Raw genomic sequence first — 20,551 nt, forward strand, 5'->3', positions numbered from 1 at the left:
ACACGGGCGCGACAGTGAGCACTCTGCGTTTTTATTTCACAACTGGGCGCCTTCCTTCTTCGGGGGAGGCGGCAACGGGAGGTACGGGTTTCGGCCCCGGAACCCAGGGGAACAGAAGAGGGGTCGTCTTGCTTCACCCGTCTCGGCTGAACATGTAGAGGAGCAGGTCCACCACCCGGTGACTGTAGCCGTATTCGTTGTCGTACCTGGGGAGGGAGGAGGCGGGTCAGGGGATTCCTCTCGACCACTCCCGCTCTCCCCCTGCCCCCAATCTCTCGGACTCCTTCCCCCTCACCAGGAAATGAGCTTCACGAAGTTGTCGTTGAGCGCGATGCCGGCGTTGGCATCGAAGATGGACGAGTGGGTATTGCTCACAAAGTCCGTGGAGACAACCTGGGCGTTCGAATTTCAAGATAAAGTGTGGGTCGCCGAGCAAGGACCTCCAGGAGCCCAGGCTCCGACTCTTAGGCACATTGGCCATCCATTCATTTGCAGTATCTGGTGGAGCCCTGCTGTGTCCGGGTTCTGGGGATGGTATGAGGAAGGCATACTGGGGCTTTGCCTGCTGGGGGTGGCCAAAGGACTAGGAAGGCAAACATCCTCATGCTCCACCAGTAAACATGACTTCCTGGTAACGATGCGGGCACTCAGAGCGGACCGGCACGCAGGCCCTCTCTGAGGGGAGGTGGTCAGGCTGGGTCTGGATGTCTGGGAGCATCTGGTCAACTCAGGCCCTCAGCAGTGCCTGAGGTGGAAGGAGCTACAACACAGAGGCCCTGAGGCCTTGGGCCTTGTGTGGTGTTAAGGCCACAGAGGAAGGTGTTCAGCAGTGGGGGGGATGTGATCTGATTTGCTTAAAACGAGATCCCGGTGGCTGTGTGAGAGTGGACCTATAGAAACTAAAGCACAGAGGCAGCACCAAAGGTGGGTGTACAGAGATGGCATGATGGGAGCAAAGGGATGGTGACATCCTTTCTTCACAGGGAGGCCACCTGGCCATGGCCTGTCCCAAGTAAGCGTTGAAAAATGGGAGCCATTGTCTTGTTCACTAAGCATGTATCGAGCACCTGCTGTGTGCCAGGCCCCGGGAAGATGGCTGGGGCCATGGAGGTAAAAAGATAGTCCCAAAGTCCCTGCTTTCTTGTGCACGTGCTAGCAGTGCCAATAGTGACTATGAAATGAAATTTCAGGTAAGGGAAAGGGCCAGAAAGAGATTATCTTATTGAGGACAGAAATTGACGTAGAGACTCGGAGGTGAGGGCAGACTATGTGGCCACCTGGAAGAAGAGCTATCCAGACCACAGGAATAGCAAGTGCAAAGACCCTGAGGCCGGGACAGCAGGCCTTCCCAGCCCTGCAGTCCCTATCTTGATATATTGTGAGCAGCTCTTTGGCAAGTGGACAATCACATTTCCTCCTCAGAGGGCTCCTCCCAGGGTCCCCCTCCTCAGCCCCTACCTCATCCTCGGTGTAGGCAAGGATGCCAGCCATGGGCCCCTTGGCTGCTGCTTTTATGGCATCTTTGATGGCCTTGTATGAGGTAGGCTGGGCCAGGCGGCAGGTCAGGTCCACAACAGATACATCTGGGGTTGGCACCCGGAACGCCATTCCCGTCAGCTTCCTGGAGAATCCCACATTAGGGGTGGGAGTCAGAACCCAGGGACTTTTCTGTCCATCCCTCGTTGTCTCTGCTTTCCCCTCAGTGGACACCTCAAAGATTGGGGGCCAGTCCAGTCCTCCTGGGTGCACCCCCTGACCCTGGTTGTAACTTTCTGCCCTCATACCCGCTGAGGGATGGGATGACTTTGCCCACGGCCTTGGCAGCCCCTGTGGAGGCTGGGATGATGTTCTGGTGGGCACCCCGTCCATCTCTCCAGGCCTTCTTTGATGGCCCGTCCACTGTCTTCTGGGTGGCAGTGTAGGAATGAACTGTGGTCTTGGGAAAGGAAGGGGGCTGAGTTGTTGAGGCCTTCTCCTAAACTCCCATGCCCCTTTTTCCCAGGCCTGAGGTTCTAACCCAGGTGTGGAGACTGGTGTGGCCACCACCAGAGACCACAGGAGGGCCACGTGCAGGCCAGGGTCCAGCCTTGTCTGCAAGTTGCACAGTGTTTAAGAGACTTTACCACCTGGCTCCTCCTCCCAAAACAAGTCTCTCCCTTTTACCACCACACACTAAGCAAGTCCTGGGAGGAAGGTGTAGAGTTTCCCTGCCATCCCTCCTGCTCCAGCCCCTCTCCAACTCACCATCAGCCCTTCCACGATCCCAAATCGCTCATGGATGACCTTGGCAAGGGGGGCCAGGCAGTTGGTGGTGCAGGATGCATTGCTGAAACGGCCCAGGTGTGCAAGGGCACCGTGAGGTTGAGGCCCAGAGCCAGCACTACCCCCCTCACCTCTCAGTTTATGCACACAGGCCTGGTTTTGTGAAGGTCAGGATAGGGATGAGAGAGATCACTGGGGGTGCCTTCAGGCTGAAGGAGGCACCACAAGTGTGGCCGGAGAAGCTCCCCAAGCATGTTCCCCAGGAGCCGTGCCGTTCTGACAGTCTCAGGGTAATGTTAATGTGATGGCTGTTAAGGCTTTGGGAAGGGAGATGTGAAAGCACCAGGGGGCTATTGGGAGTAGGGGTGAAGAGGGTGAGGCTGGCACGTCCTCTGGGTGCCACCCACACGCTTCAGAATGTTGCTGCCCGTTACCTGACAATTTTCATGGAGCCAGGGTTATAGTTCGTCTCGTTTACCCCCATGACAAACATGGGCGCGTCCGGTGACGGTGCGCAGATTACCACACGCGCGGCACCTGCCTCAATGTGGTTCTAGAGAAGGAGCACAGATGTCAGGAGGTGCTTCAAATGTCGCCCCCCCCCCCACCCAGCCAGCCCCAGGCACCTGTCCCCCACTTACCGAAGTTTCCTCTAACGACAGGTACACACCCGTGGACTCCACCACAAAGGGGCTCCCAACAGACTTCCAGGGGATATCTCTGGGCTGCTTGCTGTGGAGGGTGGCAGCGCTGGAGTCAGTCTTTTGCTGAGTGGCCTTGCCTTCACAGTCATGGCCTGCACTGTCCAAAAGGCTGACCAGACACCTTCCTGCCTGGCCTGCAACTGTCTTTCCCCCCCCACCCCATACCTAGCTGTCCCAGTGGGTTTGATCCTGCTGGTTTTGCCTTTCATCACTAACCCCGCCTTGCGGGCCTCTTTTCTTGACTACCCCGCCTGCTATGCCTGGGTCCAAGCTGCCACCTTCCTGACTTAAGCCTCAACGCCCCCAGGGGGGCCATCCCTGACTGCTCCTAGCCAGGTCAGGTCCATTCTACATATGCTGCCCAAAATGTGGGCCCCGGCAGGGTGAGGCCTGCCCCGCCGCTTCCGGTCCCCAGCCCTGACAACCTCCCCACAGCCCTCCTAGTCCCTTGTCCTCCACCGAGAGCCCGGTGCGAGAGGCTGGGCAAGTCTCTAAAGACACTCTACATCCCTGAGAACGGATCCCAGGGGAGAACCGAAGCCTGAGGTGGCCCTGGGGCCTGCAGTGACTAGTGGTTTACATTAGAAAGTAAAGGAGATTCTGTTTGCTGTTTGAGAAGCTCACATTTCCACTTGATAGCCAATTGTTTGTATTTGAAACATCAGACACCTAGTGTTTGCTGTCTTCTACTTGGCTTTAGCCAAGCAGCGATAAGTGAATAAACCGTTTACTGGTTTTTTCTCTTCACGGGGTTTATCACAACAGTGATATTTTCTTCTGTGGTTATTTGCCAGCATCTGTTTTGTCTTCTAGACCACTCTGTGCCACTGAGCCTGCACCCTGCAGAGGGTTTCAGTGTTGGTGGGGGTTTTTTTTGTTAACCATTATACACGCCTACCACATACCCGTGTTCTGAGTGCTCTACCTTATTGAACTCCTTTAACCCTGGCGACCTGAGGAGTAGGCACTGTTACTGGCATTTTTCAGAGGAGCCGGCACCTGGGCAGAGGGGAGGAGAGTAGCAGGCAGAGCCGGCCGAGAGGGCAGGCGGGCTGGCCCTGGATGCACTGTGAGAATGGAACAAGCGAACAAACAAGCTGCTTCCCATCTCCCTGGACCGCCACACATGGTTCTCTCCGGTCATCTGTTCTGTCAGGGTGCACTTTTCATCGTCTGGCCCAACTAGCTCTTCTCTGCTGCCCCCTTTTTCCTGCCTTCCAAGTTGCGGTGGAGAGGGGAGCACTTCATATTCCTCTGCCGTTGCTGAATTGGCATCTCAGGAGACCCCAGCTCCTTTTCTAGGCTGTCACGGGCCCTGCCCTCCTGCCCAGAGGGCTGTTTTGAGGATTCCATTCATTCTTCAAGGAAGTAGAGTCTCCCCAGGGCTAGGGCCTGCGTCTGTGGTGCCAAAGCCGTAATGGCGACACAAAGCAAGAGGGCCCTCCCTGCGAGACGACTGTGGCTTTGTGGGAAAACACCCTTCCCAATGTCCCCCCACACCTGTTAACTTCGGTCGTACTCCCCACTACTGCTGTGGTGGGTATGATCATCATCCCCAGCAGATACCGTAGGAAACAGGCTAGGACATTTCAGTCTCTTGCCCAAGGTCACCCAGCTAGGAAGGGGTGAAGCAAGGATAAAACACACAAACCACATGGCTGGTGCCGAGTGCCCGAAGAACATCCACCGTGCAGTGACAAAAGCGGGCGGACAGGGAAGAGCTGCTGGAGTCACCAAGGAAGGCAGCACCTGAGTGCTGGGCACACACTGAGGGGACAGATGGGATGGGGAAGGCAGGGAGAGTGCCCCAGGTGGCAGGAGCGCCAGGCTGAGCAAGGAAAGGACACGGGATGTCTGAGCAGTGACTGCTGTGCCGGAATTGTGTTAGGGGTTAAGATTCCAAACTTGGCTCAGGCAGCTTATACTCAGGGGCTCTCCAGTCCCGCCTCCACCCACCGTCCTGCTCATCCTGCTCGCACCCAGCCCTGAGTGCCTCATCACCAGCCTTCCTGCCCCGCGCGCATAGACACATAGACACCGAGGTGCTGGGAGTGGCTGCGGCTGTCTCAAGGCAGCAGGGCCAGTTGTGGCTGCTAATTTACATTAGAAAGATAAAGTATGGTTGCGGTTTCCCCTTTTATAAATTTTTAAATTTTTTATCTTGAAAGTGTTTATATTTGAAAGCATATTAAATATCTAACATTACTGCTTTTGATTTACAGATTCTAAACATATCTTTCATTGGCAGGAAGGGTACTGATGTCAGTGTGAACCACGTGAAATGGGTACTAAGGAGTCAGCATTGCCCAGGCGTAAGAGATACTCGTTTAGGGTCCCAAGAGGTGGATGGCCGGCTTGGCTGGGATGACATGGAAAGGCAGGGGGTAGCTAATAGTCCTGGGGGCCCCATCAGGAGCTGGGATTTTATTCATGGGGGAATGGGAAGCCATTGGAAGATTTAAGTAGGGGAGTCACCGCGTCTAGGTGATGTTTTTAAAAGGCCTCTGTGGCTGCTCTGTAGGAACCAAGTGGAAGCGGTTGGCTAGGTGGTGATGCCATTTCCTGGGAAGGGAGATGAGTAGGTTTGGGGATTGAAGGAGAATCAGAAGTTGAGTGTTAAACATTGAGTTGCTCTGCCTGTGAGAAAACATGTAAATGTGTGCTAAATAAAAAGAGTGGGTCACCTTTCTAGATTATTGTTTTTACACCATTTTAGGGGCCAGGGACTTCTCAGGCCCCTCGAGCCCAGTACCCAGAGGCACGTGCACACACAATTTGGGGGGTTCTGGGCCCCACACAAGGGGCTGGAATCTCATCTGGTCATCTCTACAGCTCCTGCGTTAATCTGCTGCAGGCATGCATCACACAGCTTCCCTTACCACTGGAAGACGTTGATCTCCTGGTTGTCTACGACCAGCTGTCCGTTCCTGAATTCCACGTTCCCTTTGTACTGGCCATGGGTGGAGTCATATTTAAACATGTACACCTGTGGGAGACAGGATGGCTCCCAGTCTTGAGTGTCAAGGGTGGAGGAGCTGGCAGCCCAAGGGTGTCCCCACCCCGGTGAAGGAGCCACACGGCATCTGGGAGCCTTCCATGGAGCTCTCCCGAGCCCCCTCCCCACTCCAGTCCCACCTTTCCCAGGTCTACCGTCGGCCTGCTGCTCACCATATATTCTGGGTCAATGAACGGATCATTCACTGCCACCACCTTAACACCCTTCTCCATGCAGGCGCGTAGCACCAGGCGGCCGATGCGTCCAAATCTGTCCAGGGACAAGGGTTGTGGGGGTTGTCCTCAGAATCCTCGCCAGCAGGCAGAGGAGGGGACGAGAGAAAAGGGGATAACAGGAGGTGCACTCTAGGGTACTGGGTGGGACTCAGTCTGGGGAGAGAAGGCAAAGTGCGGCCACTGTCATCTCTTGCCCGGATGTCCTCTTTAGCCTCTTCACTGCTTCTGCTACCCATGCAGCCCGTCCCCCTATCCCTAATCTTGTAGCTGGATGGATCTTGTAGAGCTTAGGTCAAATTATGTCTCATGGCTGGAAAACCTCCATGGCTCCTAATCAGTAAAACCAAATCTGGACTGCTTACCATGGCCTGCCAGGCCCCTACCAGCTTTCCCCTGCTCCCTGCCTCCTTTTCTCCCTTGCTTGCTCCCCACCCAGTGCCAGTGTGCTTCATGCACTGACTTCCTGCCTGTTAGCTCACTGAGCTGCCCCAACCTCAGAACTGGCTACCACTACTCTCTCCAGCCTCACTGTACCCAACTTCCATGCTCTTCATGTCATGCGTCACTAAACTGTCGTGTTCCTGATTCCCACCAGAATGTGAGCCCTCTCAGGGTGCACCCCTGTACCTTCTCCCTGTATTTCTCCAGCCAGGATGGGCAGAATGAGAGCACTGATGGTGAGAAATAGGGAGATGCCTCAGGCAGCAACCAGAGGAAAGGCTGGGCCCTAAGCCTTCAGGAGCGGCTAGGGCCAGGCCTGACTCACCCATTGATGCCCACGGTCAGCTTCCGAACCACAGGGACCTTCTTAGGGGCAGGAGGCGGGGCTTCCTCCTTGACTGGCTCAGGTTTAGGCTCTGGCTCAGGCTGGGGCTTGGGCTGTGGCTCTGGCTCTGCCTCAACCTTGGGCTCAGGCGGGGGTGGTGCTCTGGTCACTGTTGAGGAGGGTGGGGACAATGAGCTGCGCCACCATAGTGGGAGAGAATGAACCCTTTTTGCCACCCAGAACCTGTTGCTGGTTCCAGGCCCCTCGTGGCCAACCACCTAGCCCACTGTTTCCCCAACCCACCTGATCCATAGAATGATCAGGGGGTAGGCTTACTTAAAATACCAACGCCTGGGGACGCCTGGGTGGCTCAGTTGGTTAAGTGTCAGACGCCTTGGTTTTCAGCCCAGGTCATGATCTCATGGTTTGTAGTTTGAGCTCTGTGTTGCTGTCAGTGCAGAGCCTGCTTGGAATTCTCTCCCTCTCTCTTTCTGCCTCTCCCTCGCTTGTTCACATGCACTCTCTCTCTCTCTCTCTCTCTGAAGATAAACTTTAAAAAAAAAAAAAAAGATACGCATGCCAGGGCCTCTCCCCTAGAGATTGTAACTCATTATGCATGTATTTTTAACAATCACTTGGAGTGATACTGTCTATGCCTCAGTTTCCTCCTCTGTAAAATGAAAATAATAGTACACTCTTAGAGAGTCACTGTGATTAAATGAGATGATATATGTGATGCTTATGATGGAGTCTAGGAGACAGTCCACATACATTAATATTTCAAAGATTATTTCCCAAACTTGTCTGATAATTGTGCCAACCCCGTGGTCCCCAAGCTGTTCTGATGATAAGAATCCCACGGTCGGCCTCTTCCTAGGGAAATCTGATTCAATAGGTCTACACTGAAGCCAAGGACTCCTGATTCTAAAAGCACTCCAGGTGATTCTTACGCTCAGAGTAGTAGGAAATACAGGTGTATCAAAACACGAAACGAATGGAAACCCACTCCAGCTTCCACCTCTCCAAACGTACACGCTCCCACTCCCATACGGCATTTGAAAACCCCTGCGTTTGGAGGTGTGCTAGCTGCGCTACAGATAAGGGCTTGAGGAGAGGAGGGGAGATGTAGAGGCCGCAGTCAGGGGGCCTGGCCGGCAGAGGGTTTCTAGCTGGGAATCAGGCCTGAATGTCAGCCCCTGCTCAGCCACCTGCGTGGTCTTGAGCAAGTGAATGAGCTCTCTGGCCTGTTTCCTGGTGTTGCATCTGCACCTTCTACCTGGGGGCTGCTGTGAAGACTCAGATCTCCAGGCCCAGTAGGTGCTGACCTCAGCGGAGGGAAGAGGTTGCTACCAAGAGTACTTGTGAGGAAAGGAAGAGAGAAGAGGTTGGAGAGGCCCTGGAGGAGGAAGGTGGGTGTTGCTCTTGGCGCCAGAATCAAAGGCACCTGGGAGGTGGTGGGGCTAGGAGCCGTGGGCCAGCTGGCCTGTGGGTCTCCCTGACCTCTACGGGCTGCTGCAGTCCATGTGGTCTGAGTCTGGACTGTGGGTCTCCAGGGGCAATACCAGTTCATGAAGGTATTAAGAGTTTATTGGTGGCAGTGACCCTGTGGCTTTGGTGACCTAGGATGTTTGCATTCCTGGGGGTTCTGCTTCCGCTATCACGAAAGAGGGAGATTCGTTCATCTGGGCTAAGAGTGGGAATATGAGACCACTCGGCGTCCTTTCGGGAGAAAACTCGGGTGGCTCTCCTCTCCCACCTGCCCCCAGGCTTTCTCTCTCCTCCCCTCCACTCCAGGGGTGGGGTCCGTGGGCTGGAGGGAAGCTCCTGCACTAGGAAGGAAGAGCCTGAAGGAGCTTCAGTGATGAAGCATCACCTGGTAGGTGAAACAAAGGCAACAGGCGCGTGCTCTCCTAATTAAGATGACGCTCCCATTTCCTGGGTGCTGCCATGGGCTAGGTGCCCTGCTGAGCTCTCGCGGCCACCTGCTCGCTGAATGCTGTGAGGCAGGAGCGATAAATCCGCCTCACAGAGGGGAAACCGAGGCCCGAGGTCACGGGGCGAGCGCTGAGCAGGCGGGAGGTCCGCAGCGGGCAGCAGCGGATCTGCCCCGCGCAGCTCCTCGGGGGTCCCTCCCACCGCCTCCGGCCCTGGCACCCCGGCCGCGGTCAGTACGGAGGCAGCGGAAGCAGCCGGGGGAATGCCGGTTGCCCTGTGGCAAGACCTGGGTTCATCCGGCTGGAGTGTGGGTGCACCTATGGCTGGGTGCGGTAGGGCTGGCTGCCCAATGGCTCGGAGCAGGGGACTGCGAGTCCCAGCGCTACTATTCTGGTGCTGAGAGACCGAGGGAGGCGGCTCGCGCTCTTCCCTGCCGCTCTGAGTGGGGTCAATAAACACCCTGGTCTCACCGGGTGTTTGTGAGGTTCCAATGAGCGCACGCCTGTAACGTGCTTGGCGCGGCTCTCGCTGTGCACAGGCCGAGGAGGACAAAGCCCACCAACCCCCATGCGGCCTTTCCGCGCTGGGCGATAAGAGCGTCCCTCCTACGTGAAACCCAGCTGGCTGAGGTTCTTCAGCAACCTGCGGCCGTTCTCAGAAATGCGCCCTCGTAGACGCGGCTCCGCCCCTGTCCCGGCCCCTGCTTCCTTGCTCCCACCGCGCGCTGGCGGCGCCACGGCCGATGGGGGCCGCTATCTGGCCCGCCGCCATCGCTATAGAAACCACTCGGCCAGCTGCGCAGGGGGTAGGGACAGAGGGAAGCGGTTCCGCGGTGGCAGAGTCGCGGGCCAGCGGCGCTGCACCCCGCCTCCTGCCCCCTCCCTCGTGGACACTGGGCGGCGGGCACGCGCGCCGCAGGGGGCTCGGGGCTGCGGGGGCTCCGGCCCGCCCTTTCTCCCGTTCCCCGGGGTCTCCCCGCTGCCTCCCTCACCCGGGCACGGCTGTCGCAGTAGCTGGACAATGGTGACGTTGGTGAGGACGACGTCGCGTTTCGACATGGCCTAAGGTTTCATTGCCTGGTCGCTCCGGGAGCTGCCGGGACGTTACTGCGGTGCGGGGCGCCCAAGCTAGTGGGGTCGGAGCGTCTCGCCGTGACGTCACAGTGCACTGTGACGTCACAGAGGAGGCGGTGCGAAGCGTGTGACGTCCGCGCGCGTGCACCGCAGCCCCCAGGCCGCCCTTCACTGACGTCTAGAATAGAATCCAACTTTTTACACTGGTCCCCAAAGCCCTGGTCTCTCTCTCTCTCTCTCTCTCTCTCTCTCTCCCTCTCCCTGGGCACACTGGCTGTCTGCTGCTCCTTGACCCTCCTCTGGTTAGTTAGCTGCCTAGCTGCGGTTTGTTTGTTTTTGCCTGGAAAGCCGTGCCCTTGCTCGGCTGCCTCCTGGTTTCCCTCCGGCGCCACCCTTTAAGAGAGGCCCTCCTGACTCCCATCTGAAGTTCTGTCCTGCCTGAATCACTACCGACCATCGCCCTCACACCCTCAACCCGCCTATCTCCCAGGAAGCTTTGTCCGACTTCGCTCCCTGAGTTAGATGTTCCAGTGCGCAAAACTCCATCGTTATACTCCCTACATTTTTATTTTTCTCACAGCAAATGTCTCTCCCTAAAAATCATCTTGTTTATTCGTTTTCTTGCCGGGTGTCTCTGCCCCCTAGACTCTTGGAGGGCAGAATGCTTGTCTACCTTCACTTTTCTATCCCACTGACTAGAGGAAGGTTTGGCACCTACAGTGCTCACTCAATAAATACCAGAGTGAATACAGAAATATTGCATCCTCACATTTCTTCTGACTCCCAATCTTAAATTTAAGTGACCTCCAAGTCAGATCCTCTCACAGCATCCCGTTCTTCTTGTGGCTTTTCACATAGTTTGTCATGATCTAGTTATTAATTTACTTGCTCAATGTATCCCCTGTCGTTCACCATGGGGCCTCCACCACCTAAAACTGTGCCTGGGGCAAAGCAGCTTCTGGGACAGATGGACAGATGGCTCCTTTCCTCTAAAGCACTGGGGGTGGGGGCTTGCTTGCACATCTGTGACTCACAGGCAAGGGCCTTCACCTGCAGGACTAGCTGACACACAGCTGTGACCAAGATTTAGGGAGTGTGGGGGTTTGGGTCAGGAGGGAGTCACCATCTCAGAGAGAGGTGTGGAAGCCAGAAGAGGCAGAATGACACCATAACCTCTTCCTTCCCCAAGCCTTCGTGGGAACTCTGTTTGCCAAGCACCTGCCATGGGACAGGGTGAAGGTGAGGCTCTTCTGTTTGGATGCTTCAGGGAAGGGAAACTGAAAATAAATTGGGTGTACAGATTGGGAAATTTCAATGACTCAAGACCAAAATACAGGTATTAATTAAAAGGGGGACAAACTTAACATGTATGATGGGGGCTGTGGAAGATCACCCAAATGAAACCAGGACTGAAGAGGGGCTAGTTTTGTACAACTTTACAATGACAGATGTGGAAAGCTAGATGCAATTAAAAATTTTCTTAGAAAATATAAAGGGGTGGGGCACCTAGGTGGCTCAGTCGGTTGAGTGACGGACTTCAGGTCATGATCTCATGGTTCACAAGTTCAAGCCCTGTGTGGGGCTCTGTGCTGACAGCCCAGAGCCTGGAGCCTGCTTCGGATTCTGTGTCTTCTTCTCTCTCTGCCTCTTCTCTGGTGCTCGCTCGCTCTCTCGCTCTCTCTCTCTCTCAAATATAAACATTAAGAAAATATAAAGGATCAACAGTGGTGTAAAAAGAAATGACAAATCTGAGCCGGCCAATAACAAAAGAAGAAACAGAGTTAAGATTTATCCTTCCAAAGGCTGACCCAGATTCAGATGACTTTATGGGCAAGATCTGCTAAAGCAGAGGTTCCTGGGTGGCTCAGTCGGTTAGGTGTCAGACTTCAGCTCAGGTCATGATCTCGTGGTTTGTGAGTTCGAGCCCTGTTTCGGGCTCTGTGCTGACAGCTCAGAGCCTGGAGCCTGCTTCAGATTCTGTGTCTCCCTCTCTCTCTCTGCCCCTCCCCCCACTCACACTGTTTCTCTCTCTTTCTCTCTCTCTCTCAAAAATGAACATTAAAAAAAATAAGAATAATTAAAAAAAGATCTGCCAAAGCCTCAGGAACAAGTGTTCGCCAGCCCATAGGAATGGTTGCAGATCCTAACCAGAGCGGGGAGGCCCTGGGCAGGGCATGTGCTCTCTGAGGCCGTGTGTGTGCTCCCACTGCTCCCTCCTGGGGACCGTTTGCTGTGACGCTGGGCCACAGAAACCTCTTTGACTTGCTTTAGAGAAGCAACAGGGCCACATGACCAAAGCCAACAGAGGACGGCAAAGGAAGGACGACTCCAGGCCAGTCTCTTATGGCGCCAGATGCCAAAGTCCTGAATCAAGTAGTGGCAAATGGGAACGGGCCTGAGAAGCACTGGGCTGCTGGGAGATGGTGGGATGGGCAGAGAGAGGGGTGGAAGGATATGATGGAGTGCATTTCAAAAGGAGAAACCCCACCTCTCAATCTCAGGGCGGATTAGGATTCTGAAGTTCACCACCCGCCCCTCCCCACCCTGCAATCTCCTAGCACGGGAAACTCCCTCATTTAGGCACCGGACAGGGGCAGAAGAGCCACACCTGAGGTTGCCCAGGGATTTGGCTTTGTCCCTGGAGCGTGAAACTGGGAGACAGATTTAATGAGTTCAAGCTTGGAGACGTGGCACGGTTTGTCGCCCTCTACAGGAGTGCCTAGAAATGGCAGAAGCCTCTGGGTCTCGGCCTGGGCGTCAGGACCCCGGGTGGCACCATGGGTCCTCCAAGGGGGGTGGGCCTTTGAACAGAGCTGACAACACGTGCAGATTCTCACCACACCTGGGCACCCACGCACATAACTCTGCCACCCCCGCTCACTCACACCCTGTACATTCCTTCCCATGAGCCTTCCCACCGGGAATCCCACCTCCACCCCCTCTCTGTCTCTCCCTTTGGCATCAAAACCCAAATCTCTTTCACCCCTGCACCCAACTTACCCACACACTGGCTCTCATTCTTCTGGTCTCCGCCTGCCTCTAAACTAGCCCCAGATAACGATGCTGCCACAGATCGACCAGCCACCACCTGCCCTTCCTTCTGGTGACCTTTGTCATGCCCAGGCTAGACTCCCGGCTGTTCCCCTCCAACCCCTGCCACCATGTGAACGCTTGGGGCTTTAGGCTGGGACCGAGGAGGCCCCAGGGGGGAGGAGGGAAGGAAGGATGAGCCCCTGGCCTCCAGCCCAGGTTCTGGCTGACACTCTCTTGCTGCCCCCGGTCTTCGGCCCCTCCCCATGGCTGCCTCAACCGGCTTTTCAGGAGACACTGCGTCCTGTCCCAACGCATGGCAATCAGTCCTCTGCCCTTGCCCAAGGCCTAGGAAGCAGGAGCCAAGGTTCTGTTATGAGAATGTGTCCTGGCTCCAAAATCTGTAACCCTCCCCAAGGGGCCTTATGCTGCTCTGGGGACCCAGGCGCCCCTCTCTCCAGCGCCCTCTGAGACTCAGGCTCCCTTAGCAAGCATACTATGTGTACTTACATCACATACTTTTGGGGAGTGCTTCTTTTAATCCATCCACTTGTTTAGCCTGGAAATATTAACTGAACCCCAGGCGATGTTCTAAAAATTGAGGATGTAGCAGTGACCAACACAAAAGCCCTGTCCTCTGGAAGTTTACAATCTGATAGGTGATGCAGACAATATAAAAGATAATTTTGGGTCATGGTAAATACTTATAAAAATAAAAACAAAAGGATGATATAATCCAATATAACTGAGAGACAGCCAGAACCTGGGCTGGAGGCCAGGGGCTCATCCTTCCTTCCCTCCTCCCCCTGGGGCCTCCTCGGTCCCAGCCTAAAGCCCCAAGCGTTCACATGGTGGCAGGGGTTGGAGGGGAACAGCCGGGAGTCTAGCCTGGGGATGACAAAGGTCACCAGAAGGAAGGGCAGGTGGTGGCTGGTCGGTCTGTGGGAAGGTTCTTTTGTTTCGTTTTTTGTTTTTAGAAGGCCACATTTGAGTCAAGAGCAGAATAAGGAAGAACCCACCATGTGAAGATCTGAGTTGTGCATTGCAGACAGGGAAGACGGCAAGTGCAAAGGCCATGGAGGCAGGAATAAACCTGGTGTGTCTGAGGATCAGGGAGAAGACCCATGGGGCTAGGACGCGGTAAGTGTAGGGCAGGGGGCATCTGCTGGAACAGTAAGAGCAAGGTCTGATGACTCCTTCAACTCCCTAAGAGTGCTCTCCTTCCCTTGACTGCACCTCCCATCACCCCAGACTCTCACTACTGGGGAAACTGGATCCTTCCGTCCCCCAGGAGGAGTGAAGAGCCAGGCCTGGGTCGTGAGGATGGGGGTGCTAGAAGGTGGGGTTGGGAGAGAGGAGACCTGGACGGTGGGGGAGGAATGAAAAGAGGGGGTGGTTGGAAGGGAGGCCATCTGGGCTTTGGGGTGGAGGGCCTGAAATGGGCAAGAGGCGAAGATGCCACGTGAGTGTTCTCCATTCATGACTCACCCTCTCTGCCTCCTCCTCTTCATTGCTCAACTCAAAGCTCTCTGGGAAATACCTCCCTGACTGGGGACCAAGTCAGTGCCTCACAGGGTAATTGAGTCATGAGGGGTGGAGAAGAGGGAGGGAGGTAGAGGATAAATAGCAGCTTTGCTTCTCTGGCTCCTCTCTGCATCCTCCCCACCCTGCCAACAACATGCACCTTGCCAGTTTGCTCAGCTCCTGCTCCCTCCTACTGCTCTGGGGGGCCCTTCCTGGATGGGCGGCCAATGATGACCCCATTGAGAAGGTCATTGAAGGAATCAACCGAGGGCTGAGCAATGCAGAGAGAGAGGTGGGCAAGGCCCTGGAAGGCATCAATAATGGAATCACTCATGCTGGAAGGGAAGTGGAGAAAGTTTTTAATGGACTTAGCCACATGGGGAGCCAAGCTGGCAAGGAGCTGGACAAGGGCGTCCAGGGGCTCAACAACGGCTTGGACAAGGTAGCCCATGGGATCAACAATGGCATCGGACAAGCAGGAAAGGAAGCAGAGAAGTTTGTCCATGGGGTCAACAACGCTGCTGGACAGGTTGGGAAGGAGGCAGACAAAGTGATTCAGGGGGTCCATCATGGGGTCAACCAGGCGGGAAGCGAGGCAGGGAGGTTTGGCCAGGGGGTCCACCATACTGCTGGGCAGGCTGGGAATGAGGCGGGGAGGTTTGGCCAGGGGGTCCATCATGGGGTTAACCAGGCTGGGAAGGAGGCAGAGAAGTTTGGTCAGGGGATCCATCATGGGGCTAACCAGGCTGGGAAGGAGGCAGAGAAGTTTGGTCAGGGGATCCATCATGGGGCTAACCAGGCTGGGAAGGAGGCAGAGAAGTTTGGTCAGGGGATCCATCATGGGGTTAGCCAGGCTGGGAAGGAGGCAGAGAAGTTTGGTCAGGGGGTACACCATGGGGTTAGCCAGGCTGGGAAGGAGGCAGAGAAGTTTGGTCAGGGGATCCATCATGGGGTTAGCCAGGCTGGGAAGGAGGCAGAGAAGTTTGGTCAGGGGATCCATCATGGGGTTAGCCAGGCTGGGAAGGAGGCAGAGAAGTTTGGTCAGGGGATCCATCATGGGGCTAGCCAGGCTGGGAAGGAGGCAGAGAAGTTTGGTCAGGGGATCCATCATGGGGTTAGCCAGGCTGGGAAGGAGGCAGAGAAGTTTGGTCAGGGGATCCATCATGGGGTTAACCAGGCTGGGAAGGAGGCAGAGAAGTTTGGTCAGGGGATCCATCATGGGGTTAGCCAGGCTGGGAAGGAGGCAGAGAAGTTTGGTCAGGGGGTACACCATGGGGTTAGCCAGGCTGGGAAGGAGGCAGAGAAGTTTGGTCAGGGGATCCATCATGGGGTTAGCCAGGCTGGGAAGGAGGCAGAGAAGTTTGGTCAGGGGATCCATCATGGGGCTAACCAGGCTGGGAAGGAGGCAGAGAAGTTTGGTCAGGGGATCCATCATGGGGTTAGCCAGGCTGGGAAGGAGGCAGAGAAGTTTGGTCAGGGGATCCATCATGGGGTTAGCCAGGCTGGGAAGGAGGCAGAGAAGTTTGGTCAGGAGGTACACCATGGGGTTAGCCAGGCTGGGAAGGAGGCAGAGAAGTTTGGTCAGGGGATCCATCATGGGGTTAGCCAGGCTGGGAAGGAGGCAGAGAAGTTTGGTCAGGGGATCCATCATGGGGTTAACCAGGCTGGGAAGGAGGCAGAGAAGTTTGGTCAGGGGATCCATCATGGGGTTAGCCAGGCTGGGAAGGAGGCAGAGAAGTTTGGTCAGGGGATCCATCATGGGGTTAACCAGGCTGGGAAGGAGGCAGAGAAGTTTGGTCATGATGTTCATTATGCTGCAGGGCAGGCTGGGGGAGAGGGAGACAAAATAGTCCAAGGGGTCCATCCTGGAGTCAACCAGGCTGGGAAGGAGGTGGAGCAGTTTGGCCAGGGAGTCCACCATGGGGCTAATGAGGCCTGGAAGGAGGCAGAGAGGTTTGGCCAGGAGGCCAACTATGCTGCAGGACAGGGTGGGAAAGAGGGAGAGAAAGTGGTCCCAGGGGTCCACCAGGGAGTCAACCAGGCTGGGAAGGAGGTGGAGCACTTTGGCCAGGGCGTTCACCATGCCGTTGAACAGGCCGGAAAGGAGGCAGACAAAGTGGTCCAAGGGGTCCACGATGGGGTCAACCAGGCCGGGAAGGAGGCAGAGAAATTTGGTCAAGGGGTCAACCACGCTGCCGGCCAGGCTGGAAAGGAAGCGGAGAAACTTGGCCAAGGTGTCCACCATGCTGCTGGCCAGGCCGGGAAGGAGGTGGACAGGTTGCAGCAGAATGTTCATAATGGGGTCAACCAAGCCGGCAAGGAGGCCAACAAGCTGCTGAATGTAGGTGAACAGGGGTGGGGAACTGGGGAGAAGGGGCTGGGGGGAGGGAAAGTTAAACCCTTGGGACATTTGGGTAGTCCAAATTCGGTGGATTTGGTGAAAGAAGCTTGGGCAGCTCCATGGCCACGCTCCCTCTCTGGGCTCAGCTGGTCAGATGGATCAAACCACCTCATGGCAAAGCCCTGTATCAGACAGCGTGAAAGGGGCCCAGCCCCACCTTCAGGGAGCTGCCCTCCCAGTTGAGGAGGTGTAAAGAGAGGCACACGAAGCCTCTCCTGGGGAACAGGAAGTGGTTACTGGGCCAAGATCTGTGGCAGTGCAAACAGTGAGTGTTGAGAAAACCCAGAGCATCAGAGGAAGCATGGGAAATGGCTTCTGGAGACAAGCCCTTTTCTGCTTCATTTTCATAACAAGCCTCTGAGGTAGGCAGGGTGAGGGTGCTGACTCCCTGATTCTCAGATAAGGAAATGGAAGCTCACTGAGGTTTTCAGGGGACTTGCCAAGGTCCTGTGGCTAGCACTCAGCAGAACGGGCACCAAGGAGGGGGCATGGGGACCAGAAGGCTGACCCCTGCCTGCCTCAATTCCCCACGCTCCAATCTCCACGAAGAATCTTTAGGACACCATCTTGAGGACTGGCCCAGACCTCGACCTTGAAGCCGACAGCCACATCGGCTGCCAGGCAGGGACCCAGGGGTGGGTGGGGAGGAAGGGACTCTGCAGAAAGTATACGGGGTGGGGGGTGGGCTCTGGGTCCGACAGCAGTCTTCGTTGGGAAGAGGTCAGGAGGGGGAGGTTTGTTGTGGGATTCAAGGCTGACCACAGCAGCAGAGGCACCGCTGAGTATCTGGGGATAAAATTAGGACAGGGATCAACCCAAGTTAGGGATCAGGTCAGAGGGGGTAGAGCCGAGGTCGGGCTGAGGTCACACTAGGATCTGTGTGGGTTCTCTGGGTTCCCTTTCCAGTCAGGGCCTTCTCAGCAACAGGGCATGCGTTCAGTGAAATAAGAGGGAATTGGGGGAAGACTAGTCAGGAGGGGGCAGACATCCTTCAGGCTTTTCTTCTCATCTCACAGAATTCCCACAGCAACATGGGCTCTGGGTTTTCCTTCTGGACGGTGAGGGGGCAGGGAGTTAGCCTATGCCTCCCACCCTGGCCCCTGCTACAGGGCAGCAGGTCAGCGGTGGAAGATGAACTTGGAACCCCTCAAGGGCTGACAGGTTGTAATGACAGTCTGGGCTTCATCCACAGGGCACTCATCCAGGCGTTTCCACCGGCCAGCACGGAGGGGGCACAACCACAACATTAACATCTGGAGTAAGTCTCCCAAGCAGCACGAGGGAGGGGAGGCCCCGCTGGGGGGGGTGGGCGGTGGGGCACGTGCTGGTGACCAACCCTCTTGTCCTTGAATTCCAGGCCTCGGTCAACAAGGCCTTCCTCAACTTTCCAGCTCTGTGGCAGGTGAGTGCCCACGTGGCTTCTACGTTGTGCTCTTGGCCTCTGGAGACATAGTCACATCCCTTCCCACTGCCCGTTCACGGACAATGTCACGGTGGACAGACTCTCAGCCTTGCAGAGGCCATCCATTCGACCTGTTTCCCAGCTCTGGCCTTCCCTTCCTTTGCCTGCTCTGTGTCCCTCGCCCCCTCTTCTGGCTGCTTTCCATTCCCGTGGAGGTGGACATAAGCTGGCAAAACAGACTCACGGGGGGCCAGCGGGGGAGGCACTGCCGAAACCCTCCCCGCCCTGTGCCCAACACTTCTCACCAGCTTTCCTCCCTCAACGCACTGTGAGTCCCTCTGCTGCCCAGCCTCTGCTGCCTTACAGCCATATGCCGGTGGGAGGCGGGGGGAGCCTGCCGCTCTGTCCATTGACTGGCTGATAGGCACCCCCTCGCCCGCCAGTATAAAGGCTCCCGTGGGACCCTGCTCCCTACTCTGGGCCCAAAGCAAAGTCCTAGCTCTTCTCTTTGCAATTAGTACCTGAGCCGCAAGAGACTGGGGCATACGGATGAGGGTGGCAACAGCCCCAAGGCACACCCTTGTTTATTCCTGGGCCGTGGGGGTGGCAGGGGATCCTCTGAGGCAAAACGGACAAGGCCCCTGGGCTCCCACAGAGGCCCCTGGCACCTCTGCCTGGGAGGGCTGGCTCCCTATTCTTCCTGAATCTAGGAGTCTAGGACATAAGCAAGTCCGAGGTCAGAGAAGCTAGTGTCAGTGTCCCTCTCATTTTCTAGGGGGCTGAGGACAGAGGCCTTGGTCCCCTCGAGGCCGCGTTCCCTGCATTCACTCCCTCTCTCCTCTCTTCCAGAGCGTCATCGCCATCATTCCCTAAACTGATGCACTGGCCTTACTCAGCAGACTGACTTTCCTGTTGTCATACTAGCTGACAGGACCTGGAGGAGCTGGGGGTGGGGGGACAGATCTCCTGAGTCTCGCAAGGGGTCTGTACTGGGATTTGTGAATAAATACGACGACGCGCTTTTACTCTCATCATGGTCCGCCGAGCTCCCCGAGGAGGGGTTGGTTGAGAGGAGGGGGGAGGATTCTCTTTTCTCTTCTTGCTACTTTGCTGAAGGAGTTGGGGGGAGGGGTGGTGACACACAGCGGGGCTGAGCTGGAGACGTCGTCGGGCTGGTCAGAGGCAAGAGGGCACTCAGAGGGAGGAGCCATGCCTCGCTGGCGTGCAGCATCGTGCATGCTCAGCACTGAGAGGAGCATCCGGGCCGAAAAAGCGGGCAGTGGGGGAGGAAGCACGAGGAAGAGAGTGGCGGGAACCTAGTGCAGCCCCAGGGAGTGGCGTCCTCATTGGGGGGGTGTGGCCCGGAAGGAATAACAAGGACAACTTTATTTATTGTGCATTGCTGGGCTCCCTTCTGGGTGCGTGACCTCACTAGGTAAGAGGTTCTGTTATGGCCCCTTTTACTAGAGAAGCACATGGAGGCTCCCGCAGGTTAAGAAACATGGCCAAGGTCACATAGGAAGTGGAGGAGAAACAAGAGCTACAAAGCATGTTCTGAAAATAGTCTTTTCCTGTTTGGCACCCGTGTGTGTCAGGGGGTGGCGTGGGGGCATCCGTGCAAAGGAGAGAGGGAGGAGTTGCGAGTGGGAGATGCTTGCACGGGGAGGAGGACCAAAGGCTCAGGTGGCAGGCACACCGATGACAGGAGGGCGGGCCTCTTTACGAGACATGAACGGTGACGCGGAAGGCCTGGCTTTCGGATGTGCGGTAGCAGCTACTGCTTACTAAGCACTTACTAGGTTCCAGTACTGTGTGAAGAGCTAGAACCATTTAAGCCTCTCACAACCCAAAGGCAGAAGTCCTCTTGTGATGCCCATTGTATGGATGAGGAAACGGAGGCTCAGCGGGGCCACGGAGGCTCAGCGGGGCCAGGGCCTTGGCTGTCTATTGATAGAACCTGACCTTTCCAAATTGCCTGGAAAGTCTCCAGAATACACTGGCCTGGGTGCTGGGACACCTGCACTCCTCTTAGGATCAGATGTCTGCGGGCAGCTTCCTTTCCTTCCAGGGGCCAGAATTTCCTTCTATATGAAGGGGGGCGGGGCATCTGCAGGGGAGGACTGCAAACATGGCTTCCAGCTCCAAAATTCCATCACTTGTGGGGCCAAAAATTAGAGACAAAAATTGCCCTTGGGGAATTTACAGGCCTCCTGGGGATACAAG

At 56.0% G+C, this 20,551-nt stretch overlaps 2 protein-coding genes across 7 annotated transcripts; one reads left to right on the forward strand and one right to left on the reverse strand.

The window, feature by feature from the left end:
* Positions 1 to 15: 15 nt before the first annotated feature.
* On the reverse strand, positions 16 to 10,003 carry GAPDHS (glyceraldehyde-3-phosphate dehydrogenase, spermatogenic). Its single transcript, XM_045441195.1, has 11 exons — positions 9,890 to 10,003; positions 6,964 to 7,132; positions 6,135 to 6,231; positions 5,846 to 5,952; positions 2,904 to 2,994; positions 2,697 to 2,815; positions 2,245 to 2,326; positions 1,785 to 1,936; positions 1,459 to 1,621; positions 296 to 393; positions 16 to 206 (listed from the first exon to the last, which is right to left on the reverse strand). Exons 1-11 carry the CDS (start codon positions 9,954 to 9,956, stop codon positions 134 to 136), a joined length of 1,218 nt encoding a protein of 405 aa, XP_045297151.1. The 5' UTR covers positions 9,957 to 10,003; the 3' UTR covers positions 16 to 133.
* Positions 10,004 to 14,630: 4,627 nt separating this feature from the next.
* SBSN (suprabasin) lies at positions 14,631 to 19,359 on the forward strand. Of its 6 annotated transcripts, XM_045441030.1 has the most exons (7): positions 14,631 to 15,108; positions 15,217 to 15,378; positions 15,433 to 15,756; positions 16,081 to 16,866; positions 18,119 to 18,184; positions 18,284 to 18,328; positions 19,178 to 19,359. In XM_045441030.1, the coding sequence occupies exons 1-7, from the start codon at positions 14,680 to 14,682 to the stop codon at positions 19,199 to 19,201; spliced, it is 1,836 nt and encodes a 611-aa protein (XP_045296986.1). In that variant the 5' UTR covers positions 14,631 to 14,679; the 3' UTR covers positions 19,202 to 19,359. The 6 variants fall into 6 exon arrangements, with proteins under 6 accessions (XP_045296986.1, XP_045296985.1, XP_045296988.1 ...); XM_045441029.1 differs by having other exon boundaries at positions 15,217 to 15,756; XM_045441032.1 differs by lacking the exon at positions 15,433 to 15,756.
* Positions 19,360 to 20,551: the final 1,192 nt, after the last annotated feature.

This window comes from Leopardus geoffroyi, chromosome E2 (assembly GCF_018350155.1).
Source record: "Leopardus geoffroyi isolate Oge1 chromosome E2, O.geoffroyi_Oge1_pat1.0, whole genome shotgun sequence".
NCBI classification, from domain to species: Eukaryota; Metazoa; Chordata; class Mammalia; order Carnivora; family Felidae; genus Leopardus; species Leopardus geoffroyi.

Coding starts and splice junctions, on each gene's coding strand:
- GAPDHS (XM_045441195.1), bottom strand. CDS start 9,956: ATGTCGAAACGCGACGTCGTCCTCACCAACGTCACCATTGTCCAGCTA. Junction 394..1,458: donor TTGCCTACACCGAGGATGAG/GTAGGGGCTGAG, acceptor TCGAACGCCCAG/GTTGTCTCCACGGACTTTGT. Junction 207..295: donor TTCGTGAAGCTCATTTCCTG/GTGAGGGGGAAG, acceptor CTCCCTCCCCAG/GTACGACAACGAATACGGCT.
- SBSN (XM_045441028.1), top strand. CDS start 14,680: ATGCACCTTGCCAGTTTGCTCAGCTCCTGCTCCCTCCTACTGCTCTGG. Junction 16,867..18,118: donor AGGCCAACAAGCTGCTGAAT/GTAGGTGAACAG, acceptor CTTCATCCACAG/GGCACTCATCCAGGCGTTTC. Junction 18,329..19,177: donor ACTTTCCAGCTCTGTGGCAG/GTGAGTGCCCAC, acceptor CCTCTCTTCCAG/AGCGTCATCGCCATCATTCC.